This window comes from Phaseolus vulgaris, chromosome 9, assembly GCF_000499845.2.
Source record: "Phaseolus vulgaris cultivar G19833 chromosome 9, P. vulgaris v2.0, whole genome shotgun sequence".
NCBI lineage: Eukaryota > Viridiplantae > Streptophyta > Magnoliopsida > Fabales > Fabaceae > Phaseolus > Phaseolus vulgaris.
Genome location: NC_023751.2, coordinates 30587896 through 30600244, shown reverse-complemented (window position 1 = coordinate 30600244; position 12349 = coordinate 30587896). Strand labels below are relative to the sequence as shown.

Below are 12349 nucleotides of genomic sequence, written 5' to 3'. Positions count from 1 at the left end.
AGCACATCAGGTTGTTGTTTGATTAAGGACAGTTTTGTGTATATTTTCATAAGACGGCTACCCCATATAAGGACTTCAAGGCACCACCACAACTTATCCCTTCTATGGGATATGTGCTGTCTTCTGTCCCACTTCAATGACTAGATCAGATAATTGATTTCATTAAAAGATTCCCATTTCAGATGGAATGCAATGCAGGGTCACAAAATTTCAGGTAGGGCCTTGGAAAATATTTTGGTAGGTCCTCTAGACTAAGGAATATTGGTATTTGCTTGGATGAGCTTGTCGTGCCTACAGGATTGAACATATATATGCTTGTCTCTTAATCCAAACTGAAATAGCACTAGCAATACTTTCATGGTTAATGCTAAGTATAGAGAAATGTCTAATATCCTCTTAAATGTATTTGTGATGATTTTGTTCAGATAAAATCTAAGTTGAAGTTTTTTAGATTGTCCATAACTATTAGGTCATTTACTAGTCTAAGATTGTCTAAGGTTGTTGGTTTGTTTGTCATTGTGTCATGAGTTGGTCTTTGTCTATAAAGAACCTGAAAATTAAATTTGGATTTTTTTTTGTCATTTTGAAACTTTCTTGTAAATGTTGATATCTCATGTTTATTGTAACTGAATTGCTGTATGAGTTGATAATTCTTAAGATAAACGTCCTTATTTGAAAGCTGTAAGTTAGCTTTATCTCATGTTTGTAGTGTATATTTGTTGTTGTATGTGGTTGCATAGTGTTAATAATTCAAATAATAATAATAATAATAATAATAAAAACCAAGAAGAAGGAATAGCAAATAACAACTTAATTCAAATATTATGACAATATTCATTCACTAATATACAATAATTTAATTCAAATATTATGGCAATATTTTTTTAATAATGTAGAGATTTTAGAGATTTCATTAGATCGTTAAGTTACAATTGAGTTTGAATGATAACATATATTTTATATATGTATAATTTTTTGTACATTGGTTTCTTTTTCTCATTTTCTTTCAATTTTAGAATTGTTTTTTTTTTCATTTTTTATGTTTTTTTTTTGTGTTTCGTTCTTCATCCACGGAGAATTAACTTTTGAAGTTTAATTCACAAAATCAAAATCACACAATATAAACTGAGTTTTGTGCTGATTATTTACTGATTCGAGTTTGTTCTTTTTTCCTTTTAACTTCATATTTATTGTATGGTAAATAAATTGTGTTTTAATGTTACAAATCAAATTAAAAATCAATTGAATTTTGTTTTGATAATTAAATATAAATTAAATAATATTTTGATTTGATTTGTATTTTTTTCTATGATGATTGAATTAACTAATTGTATCTTAAAATCTTTAGAAAATTTTAGAGAATTATAATAAGAAAAATTATATGAATATTGAATTTTGTGAATTGACCATATTTTTTACCTTTCATATTCAACTCTTGAGTTTTCAATCTTGTGTTACATTTCTGATTGCATTTTAAAATTCTGTTTTCATTCTAAACCTAAATCCCAAATTAATTTGTATATGAAGAAACTCAACATTGGATGCAATATTGCAAAATTTTATAAAAAAAACTTATACGCTTTGAATTTATAACAACAACGAATATCAAATTGGCGTCTATGTCGATACACACGTCCAACTGTTATTTTTATTCCTTTATTTTGTTTGTAATTTTTGGATTTTTTTTTAATTTTTGTTATTATTCATGATTTCTGTCGCTATTTTTGCCTCTAATTCTATTATTTTTTGTTAATGTGTATATTTTACATCTCCAATTTTGCTGCTAAATTCGCTAATTAGGTTTTACTGTTACCATTTCATATTTTGTCATTACTTTTTGTTTTTAAATTTATTTTTTCTCTAAATTTATTAATTGATCCCAGTATTGTTTTCGTGTTCTTTAAATTATGTTATTATTCACTTACTATTCATCATCTTTTAGAAAAAAATAGAATAAAATAGTTAGAGATGATATTTTGAGCCAATTTCTTTATGGTTACTTCCAATAGCGTACATGTCATAGTATAGTAATTGAATTTTCCAAATTAGTTATAAAAAATATAAGTTGGTAACAAAAAATTTAAACATAATTTTAGTTAGGAAACTGAGAATTAGGTGAATTATTAGTCAAAATTATATAGGAAAACATCTTCTATTGATTTCCAACCGGCTTTATCGATTATGTTTCTCAAAATTGCAAAAATAATAAGTTTACTATAATTTTTTTTAATTCTTCTTTTCCTTTTGAGGAAGATTGATTAATTCAATTATTTTATTTTACTTTATACTTAATGCTTGTTTTGACTCTCATCAATTCAAGTCTTGACTTATAATTTTAACTATAATTAAAAAAAAAACTATTTTAATCAGAAATTAAAGAATCGTTGAATTAAGTGAACAATTAAAATTATTGATTTTTTTTAAATGAATTACGTCGTCGTCTTTTATTTATTTGAATTATCATATGCCTTAATCATTCACCTTTGAAATTATATGTCTCTTGTCTTCATTTATCTTTTATTATTTAAATCAAGTATTTTCATTTTCTATCTTTGTTTATAATAATTTAAATTTTAAATTCTCTAGTTTTTGTTATAGCAAATTTTTGTGAATTTAATACATAATATTTTGTCTATTTGCTACAAAACGACAAATTAGTATTTCGTATGCTTGCCAAGACGTCCTCCGTTAACTCCTTTTTTAATATTTTTTATCACTCTTTAATCTTATTACAAATGAAAGTATCATCAAAATAGACTTAGTTCTATAAAATAACCTTATTTGAAGAAACTTGTACTTCCAGATCCAATCTGAACATGAGTTCTCATACGAAAACAAATATAAATCTTAAATCCTAAATCTTTTATGAATGAAGACAAGAACAAAGTGAGAATTTACATAATTAAAATTATTGTTTATATATATATATATAATTCATTTACACCAGTTTAAAAGTTAGTTGAATTATTCATTAATGGTTAATAAATTTACATTTTATTTCATTAAAGGAGTAATCTCACTAACTTTGAACTTAAATCCATGTAAATGGATAAGATCAAGGATGAGTTAGGATATGTTTATGCTAAGTATAAGTCTAAAGATTTACATCAAATATCAAAAAGTAAGTCTTCTATAGATATGAAGATGAATATTAAATTTTGAACTCTAAACTCCAACACCCTCTCATCCCATCTTCTATGGGGACGGAGACAAGGTGAACTAACATCCTCCTTGACTTGGTGGTTGACAAGGATTTCCCCACATTAATATAACTTCTTTTCTTCATAAATTAAACCAGGAAAGTCCAACAACTCAGTCACTTTACTTGCTTTAAATCTCACATTCTTGAATTTTTCTTGGAAGGATCTTTTTTTTTCTACCTGTACACTAACTCCCCTTAATTATTAATAAGAGGGTTGATGTAAGCATTAATAAAAGATTATGCACAGTCTCAAATATGTCTGGAAGTAATGTAATTTCCTCTAACTATAATCGCTAGGTTATTATTGTCATAAGTTAAGGTTTTTTTTAATTACTTAATCTTGTCCTGGGTTTACTTACTTGATAACATTATGAACATCTTTTATCTTTCAACAATCATGAACCTAGTTTGAAGATTGGTGAGCTGGGGAGTTAATTTTCCAAATCAAACTAGAAAAACGAAAAAACAAATGTACAAATATAATAACGATTTGGACTTTTCTTCAAAGGCTTCAATGAAGCATGTGATGTGAGCATGTGAAAAAACATCACCTTGGTTATATTACTAGGTCTAGAGAAAGTATCATTCTAATTCCTATGACTGAATTACACGAGAAGAGATAAGATGGAAGGAGGCGGAGCACACCGACCTGCATAGATCTCTTTCATATTGAGCCACCAGTTACCTGAAGGAATTTGAGGACGTATCAGGGTCTTGAAAAAAAAATAGCAGACCTTCTGTACTTGAGATTATGTCCTTAAACTTCCTCTTCTAACTCCTTCCTGGAAGATTTAAATATCACCCTTTTTTCGAGCAAACCCGGGCTGAATAATGTAATCCACAAGACGGATCAGTAACACCGTAAAGGAAAAGAAAAGGTTCTTTACTTTAATTAAAAAAATGGCATGCTAGTTATTTTTTCCATAGTTGACTTCTTTTCTTTGAGATAAAGATAAGAAAAAAAGTCACATTTGGAGTACTGAGAACTAACTAAAGAGTAGATTTAATTTTGTTTTATGCTGATGTATATAGAGGTTAAAAGTAAGGAAAGAAGAAACACACTAAACCTGAAGAAGCTTTGATGGATGTGCAGTAAGCTCAGAAATGACAAAACTTCTAGTTTTTCTTCCATTCAATGTGGTAACTGATGGGCTGTTGGAAGTGGTTATGTCCCAAAAGCTTCGTTTCTTTGCCGTTGGAACTGGGGACCGAAAACGATGGCTTGGACTCTTCAATTCTCCAGGGTTGGCCTCCTTTGACTGTAGACTAGCTCCTGCTGCTGCCACCTTTTTCCCACCCTTTTTCGAAAGCTCCCGAATGACATCATCTTTCTGCTTTAGCTGCAAGCTGTGATCTTTTTTCACTCTATGTAGCTCTGTCTCCAAGGCTTTTACTCTTTGTTGAAGTGTTCTGATTCTGACAGCTACCTCATCTCCCTTGTTCTTAGTCTCTGGAGTGAAATGAGTTGCAGCAAAAAAAGAGGATCTGGTCCTTCGTTTTTGATTTGGCGGTGCAGAAGTTGGAGGAGTGGAAAGAAGAGATGTAGCTGAAGGTGGTGTTGGGGGAGCTAATGACTGTGCTTGGAGTGTCACAAGTTTCTGGTGCTGTTGCGCTAGCTGCATTCGCAATTCACGATTCTCCTTTTGCAGCTCAAGTACTAGCTTGACCTGGTTTGTTCCTGTCTCAGGCACCGGCAATGCATCCTCATTTGCATATCCCTGCAAACACATAAAAACAGGCTAAAAAAAGTTGAACACTGTACTTTGTAGAAGTGATAAACTGAAAAAACAGAAAAATGCCTGATGTCTCTTTAGATGATCCAAAAATTAACGTGGATGCAAATTGATATACGGAAACATTTGGAAGATACTAGTATGTATATGAAAGCTTGAAATGGTAAAATAGAATTTGACCTTTGTTCTTATCTCCTTGGCTCTGTCAGCCCAATGAAGAGTGTTCTGGTTTTCTCCAAATGAGAGATTACTTGGGCTAACGTTTGCAATCATGACAGTGTTGCAAGATCCTCCTAATGAATCCTTGAGAAGTTGAGTGAGTTTTGAATTTCGGTATGGTATGTGTTTCTTGCCTTCAACGAGAGCATTAATGCAACTACTTAGTGCCAGAAGAGACCGGTTTATGTTGGCACCCTCAAGAGATCTAATTGTTCTTTGATCTGTGGCAAGAGCTCTCTCTGACCCTGCAAGATCAATCAGTGAGAGCTTGCCCATTTTGTTAATAATATTCATTGCAGCATCTCTAACTCGGTACTCAACCAAAACCTAGATATAACAAATTAAGCATGTCACAATCACAACAATTTAAGGGATTGCTCTTTTTTTAACTTTCAAACTTTACCTGCAAAATAGCATGAGAGCGTGAAGATGTTTCGTTTGCACGAGTTGGTTCTGTGGTTCTGTTTCGATTTCCTTGTTGAAGCAATGCCATGACCTAAAACAATAAAGAAAAGAAAAAGGAAATTTCTGAGAGTTCAAACAGCTGTCAAAACTTTTAAATCTTACAAATCGGATCAGAATATTACTTCATCAGTGGAATAAGCTCGGTATTGTGTAAGACCTGCTGCAACAATCCCCTATAACATAATTAGACAATGTCAGGGATAAAATTGAAAAGTAGTGTTTATTGAGCAATTAACATATATTTGATGACCTGCAAGAGAAAGTCCTTACTTACACCTAGTATAGATGGCCTTTATCAAAACTTTGCTTACGTTTGCAAATAAGACTATGACCAACACTGGCACCAAGCAATACCATAAATAAACCACTCAGATTTATCACCAGAACAGACATTATCTTCTCTAATCACATATGCTATAAAAGGACTCACTCAGCAGGTAATAAATAAAGCCCTCTTGAATTTTTCCTAAGATTTTACATTATTTAAAAGATAAGAAAGTGGACCTGTTTATCTTCTCTTAAAACCAAAGCTCTTCCAGGTGAAAGAAGATCCCTAACAGTTTCATTATAAACCTCTAGATAGGACAAATGAACCGCATGGTTTCCATCACAACTTCTCATCCTGATTTTACTAAATAGATCTTTAATTGCCAACACCATCACACCAGGGCTCTCCACTGTACCAAGCATAGTATAAGTCTTTCCGGCTCCAGTGGCACCATAACAGAAAACTGACCCATTCTTCCCTTGCAGGACTGCTTCCACAAGTTCTGAGGTTCTGAAAATGTAAAGTCAATGTACCTTTCCATGAAACATAAATGACTGCCTGAGCAAAAATTTTGAATGCACGCTAAAAATTAAGCACAATAAGATTCTATACTGCTATCAAACCCTTTTCTCTTGTTTTAATTTCCATGTACAATATAAAAGTGGAATAACCCCCAAACGCATTGAGATTGAAGCTCAATTAGTAATAATATTGACAAAACAAGTTCAATCATCCTTCTATTTTTTCCAGCTGAACCACTATCAAGCAAACCAACCAACCATGTAATAAAATGCGCATACAGAAGTTCTCAAAAAAACAAGCCCAAATTACTCAATTACAAGAGAAAATACAAAGAAACACATATCAAAACAAGCAAAATTGCAGTATAATGTAACACACATTTAACACTAGAAAATGATCTAGCTCATCAATAACACCCAAAAAAATTATTGCTATTAACATCAAAACAACATGATTCTTTCTAAAATGATGAAGACAAATGGAAAAATCAAAATTAGTCTTTAGAACACAATGCATCTATCATTAGTGCCTGTCCGTGTTGAGTGAAACCCAGTTTTATCAAGCGAATACAAAAGGCAAAAGAGTAGAAAAACGGAGCCTAGTCTCTTAAACATAAAAATTACCACATAAGCACGTCGGTATATATATTTTGTAAATTATAATCTTTTTTTCAACTCTTAAAAAGATGAAGTAAAAAACTCTAAATAAGCTCAATCAAATACATCCGCATTCCTTAAGTTCTCAAAATGTTATACTAATCAAGTAACTATTGTATGGAACTCGTGATAATTTCCTTATTATCAGTGTAACACGTTTAGACAAAATAAAATAAAACAAGTTTCTCTACAAATTCAAACTAGTTTAAACTAATAGGTGAGAACTTCTAAAATATGTTATTATATAAATTAATCTTAACCTGTCAATATATTCATTTCATTTTTCTATTCTTCCATGGTAAGTGTTTCCTGAGAAATTAACTAATCTGAGGATACTAAGAGCATACAATAACTTCAGTATTTTTTCTTACAACTAACTTGCTAAGAAACTCTAATTTGACCATGATAGAGCTATAAAAGGAGAGAATTTAATTGACAAAACAACACCTAGATCATTGCATCCAATCGGCGTTCTTTCCCTAAAAGACATACCTAAATTACAAGTAATAATTTGATACTACAATAAATGAAAAGCGAAACTCACGTGGAGGAATAAACTTCCTGCTGAGTGGCAGAATCTGGAAACGAAGCGTCGAAGGTGAAGTGGCGACCCCTGAGCCTCTTCAACCTGAGGTAATCCTTCTCGGCGGCGAACTCCGTTAGGTAAACGTCACGGCGATCCACGATTCTGACGCAGCACCGCGCACCCGCTTCCGCTTCCTTCTTCGCCAACGGCCTCACCCTCACGAACACCAGAATGCGCCTCCCGTTTTTCTCCCTTGAGAGCCCCAAAGAAGGGTTCTTGGGAGCTGCAGCGACACGCTTCTGCTTTTGCTCCTCGTATAATGCCATAAGCGCTTTCATCTTCCCCTTTAAGACATCGTGCGGGTGCTCCGAGTTTGACTCGTTCGGTGCCTGGGAGCGAGTCGACACGGGCATTGCAAGATTGTTAGAATTTGAAGCGTCGTTTGCAATGTGAAGGTTTGGGTTGGGAAAGAAACGATGGATCGGTTTGGATGAGCTTAAGGTGAGAGAATCTGGTGTTGAAGCACCATTTTCGGGTCATTATGCCACCTAATCTCCAATGTCTTCTTCACAGTTCAAATTGAAATTCCTTCATTTTTTTAACTGAGAAGTCTCTGTGAAAAAACGAGATGGTGTGTGGTAGGAGAGAGAAGATAGTTTTGAATTTTGTAGTATTAATTTCGAATTCATCTGTTTGAATGTAACGGTCAATGTAGTTCAAACGTAAATCCTTGGGACCACTGTCATTCTTTTTTTCATATTATTTTTATAATTAAATATGTAGTTATAATGCCAAATTAATTTTTAGTCCAAACTTTATGAGTTTTTTATGTAAAATTTATTTAAGATAATTATTAAGATGAATTCTTATAAAAAAAAAATTATATTAAAAAAAATTTACTAATGTAGACTATATTTATAATATTATAATATTATTTGAATGAATTTTTATCAATTCTTTTTCTATTTATAAATAAATTTATAATATAAACTATATTTATAGGTCAATGAATCAATAATCAGTATAAAATATTTAATATCATAAAAAATCATAAATATTTATTCTAATCCTCAAGAATTTATTTACTTCAAATATCTAAAATATTTAAAATTTGAATTAATAAAGAAAAACATTTTAAATCCTTATTTTCTTCACGGTTCTTCTGTCACCCAATTCAGAATTTTTTTTTTCTAAATTAAGAAATATATCTAAATCGAACTATGAAGAATTTATTTACTAAAACAACTGTGATCATAGTACAAATATAGAAACTGTATTCTTGGTTGAGGAATTTTCAACTATCATAAGTTATATTTTTCACACCAAAATTAGTTCCGTAAGTTGATTTTTCCGTGCAGGATTTTTTATTTTTATACTTTATGTATTTAATAAAATTAATAACATAATCAATAAAATTGATAAATTAACTATATTTCATTAATAAGATTATATGTAATATGTTTTTTCATAATTTAAAAAAAAAAACATGTACAAAATTTAAAGTTATTATAAATTATTTTTAGTATTTGAAAATTTTTGACTTTATGAGTAATATTAAAATATAAAAAAAATTAATAATAATATTTTATGAATATTTAAAATTTTTGTTAATGTAAAATGAATAAAACTATTTAAAATATCAAAACTAGTAATTAATTATTATTAATATTTCATTTAAACTTTTAATATTATTAAACCTAGTACAAATAATAATAAGTATTAACATCTACTTAAACATTATTATTATTATTATTATTATTAATAATGAATTTGATTTGATTTTATATTAGTTATTAAAAATTGTTAGTTTAATAATTTATACAAACTATTAAATTTATTAGTAAGGATGAAAGAAGGGTCAAATATATAAGATGTAACGGTTTGAATTATTATAGTTGACTAACTCATTGTTAATATATTTTTCCGCAAATCTTTATTTGAAAAGAAATTCCTTGTTTGTCATGTTTGTTAGATAGTAGATTGATGATATGTAAATTAAAAGAGTTTAATAAAAAGAAATATGTGTACTTTGAATTTTTATATTGATTCATTTATGACAGAGAACACATTCAATTCTTGATAAATATGATCAATTTTCACTTAGTATATTAATGTAAGATACAAACTAAATATTCTTTGGAGCAATAATCACTCCTATCTAACACACTAAGTATTCATTTGAACGACAATCATCCTTAACTAAAAAGCATAATATATTTTTGCATATTTCCTTATTTACATCAAACATTATCTTAAAAAAAAAAAGTGCAACTTTTATACATATTTTTGGAGTAGAAGTGAAAACCATGTCAAGCCACATTTGTTTAAAAGATTAGTGATTATGATCTTAAGCACAAAGAGATTTTGTTGCTGAAAAGTATACAAACCAACAATTATATTCTTGGAGATATTTATACAGCCTAAAACTTACCAGTTTTATCATTGAAGTATTACAAAGATATAAATGTGTTATAAGATTGAATGTAATTTGTTATTTAAGGGAAGTGTGAAACCTTTGTATTCTTCATTTTATGAAGTAAGCCACATGTGAGAATTCTTGTTATATTCTCTCTCTAGGAGTTAGTCTTGTTATCATATATCATATGTGTTTGTCGTCAAGAGCGACAACTAAAGAATACTCAAGTTCTTAGTCTCATGTGGAGATTGAGAATGGGTAACCATTAATGGTTTGTGTACTCATGTTTGTAATCAAGTTTTGGTTAGTGAACCCTATTCCATAAGAGAAATGGACATAGTTGAATAGCTATGGGTATAAATTGTTATGTCGTTTTGTTTTTTTTTAGTATAAGACTATATTTAACTCCCATTTTTATAGCTAACATATACCAAAATGGTTTTAATGTTATCTGAGTGATAATTGATATACTCAAAAAAACTACCCACTTTTTACCTATTATGATTTCTCCTTTGAAGAAATTGACTCAAATATATGTTGGGAGAATTTTTTTTATGTGGAGTGACAATTAGCATAATATCAAATAGAGACTCTAAGTTCACTTATAGATTTTGTGATGTGATATCAGTTTAAGAGGAATCTATGTCACAAAGAGGAGGAGTTACTAAGGGCTCAAGAACGAAGAGATAAAGATAAAGATCTTATAATACTTTTTCAAGACTATGGAGAAAGATACACAAGGGTGATATACAAGAAATTGGAAGAAGAAATTTAAAAATATAACTCTTAATATTTATTGTAATCTCTTTTATAAATAAAAATATGAAAAATATAGTCACTTTCTTTATAATAGAAACTCAAGACGTGCAGTTTGGATGCAAGGATAGCTTCTAAAAACAAAGGTCTTGATTGGAAAATTAGAAGTACCAACCAAACGAAGGCCTAAACCTTATATTCTTTTCTGAACCTTGTTTGGAAGGGAATACAAGAAAACCAAACAACACCTAAGTTTCCATTTCCTAAAAGCTAGATTATATAAGCATGTATGCACTTTATTGTATCATAACTTGAACTTTGTGCGTTTATCAATAAGTTAGTTCCTCATTTCTAGAATCATATCTTGAGTTTTCCAAATTCAAGTGATAATTTTTCTTTTTACACTTATCTTTCCCTTTTGAAATGACATGCTTTCATCTTCTACCTCTTCCATCTTTTTGTTTTCTTTGTGTGTTCTTAGAATCAAATGTTGAAGATGGTTACTGCCCCTTCAAGATTGTGTTTGATGAAGACTTCTATGTACATTTCATGTGTATTTTGCTTTGCTTTAAGTGTGTCTTAGGTAGTGCTTAGAGGTTGTCTAAGAGTGGGCTTTTTGCTGAGTAACTCACCTCCTAACCATTGGCCATGTGATAAGAACAAGCATAAGTTTTCTTAAACTGTTTTTCACATGTTTTACAAAAAACACGTTTACTGCATAAAAATAAATCTGTTCTTTTCTAAATAAACAGATTCATTTTTAAACTGATGGCTTGGCTAAGTCTTGTGAAAATTAGATTTTGTGCATCATGTATTTTGACTAAGTCTTCTACCTTTCAAAACGACTGTGTTTAAATAGTTAAGCTTTTTTGTTTTCGTTTTGAAAAATAAATTTGTTCATCTGTAAATGAATAGATTCATTTTGTCTTTGGTGTCATATCTAGCTTAAACGTTTTTCAGTTTTATCTCTGCACCAGAATGGTTGACTAAGTCTCCTCACATAACAAATTCTCTAACTGTTTTTGAAAATAAATCTCTTCATTTTATTTTCAATTTGTTCATTTTATAACAACTTTAACTGTTTTTCAAAAATCTGTTATAAGTTGATTTTCTATAAAATGAAAACTTGTTTATGAGTTTAAACATCGATCATACATTTGTAAAAACAAGTTTTACAGCAGAGAATTAAGATTTTACAAAGGATTAGCATTTGTTCTTCAAAGATTTCAAAAATCACAAAGTGCTTGTTCTTGGTTTGGTTCCAAAAGCTTGGTGTGAGGTGCTGCTACTATTCTAGCAATCTTGCCTACTGGTTTAAGGTAGATCTTTGTATCCTCAATCAGGTGTATTCGTTTCACTTTTCATTTCTTGTAACAGTTTGGTTGAACACTCTTCTTGATAGGTTTTCTTGAAGAGTGTGTGTGAGCTGAAATAGGTTTTTTCAGCAAGAGTACCTAAGTTCTTGTAGGTTTCAAGAACAGTGGGAATTGTGTTTGTTTGTATTGTGATTTAGTGAATTTCACCTTGGTTTTAGGTGAAGACTGGATGTAGCTCAGTTGAGTGAACCAGTATAACTGCCCTGTGTT

General features: G+C 30.2%; 1 protein-coding gene across 1 annotated transcript; it reads right to left on the bottom strand.

The window, feature by feature from the left end:
- Nucleotides 1-3674: 3674 nt before the first annotated feature.
- Nucleotides 3675-8272, bottom strand: LOC137822487 (kinesin-like protein KIN-8A). Its single transcript, XM_068627384.1, has 7 exons — nt 7610-8272; nt 6124-6397; nt 5742-5792; nt 5558-5650; nt 5116-5481; nt 4270-4920; nt 3675-4026 (listed from the first exon to the last, which is right to left on the bottom strand). The coding sequence occupies exons 1-7, from the start codon at nt 8002-8004 to the stop codon at nt 3994-3996; spliced, it is 1863 nt and encodes a 620-aa protein (XP_068483485.1). The 5' UTR covers nt 8005-8272; the 3' UTR covers nt 3675-3993.
- Between the last annotated feature and the right edge of the window lie 4077 nt (nt 8273-12349).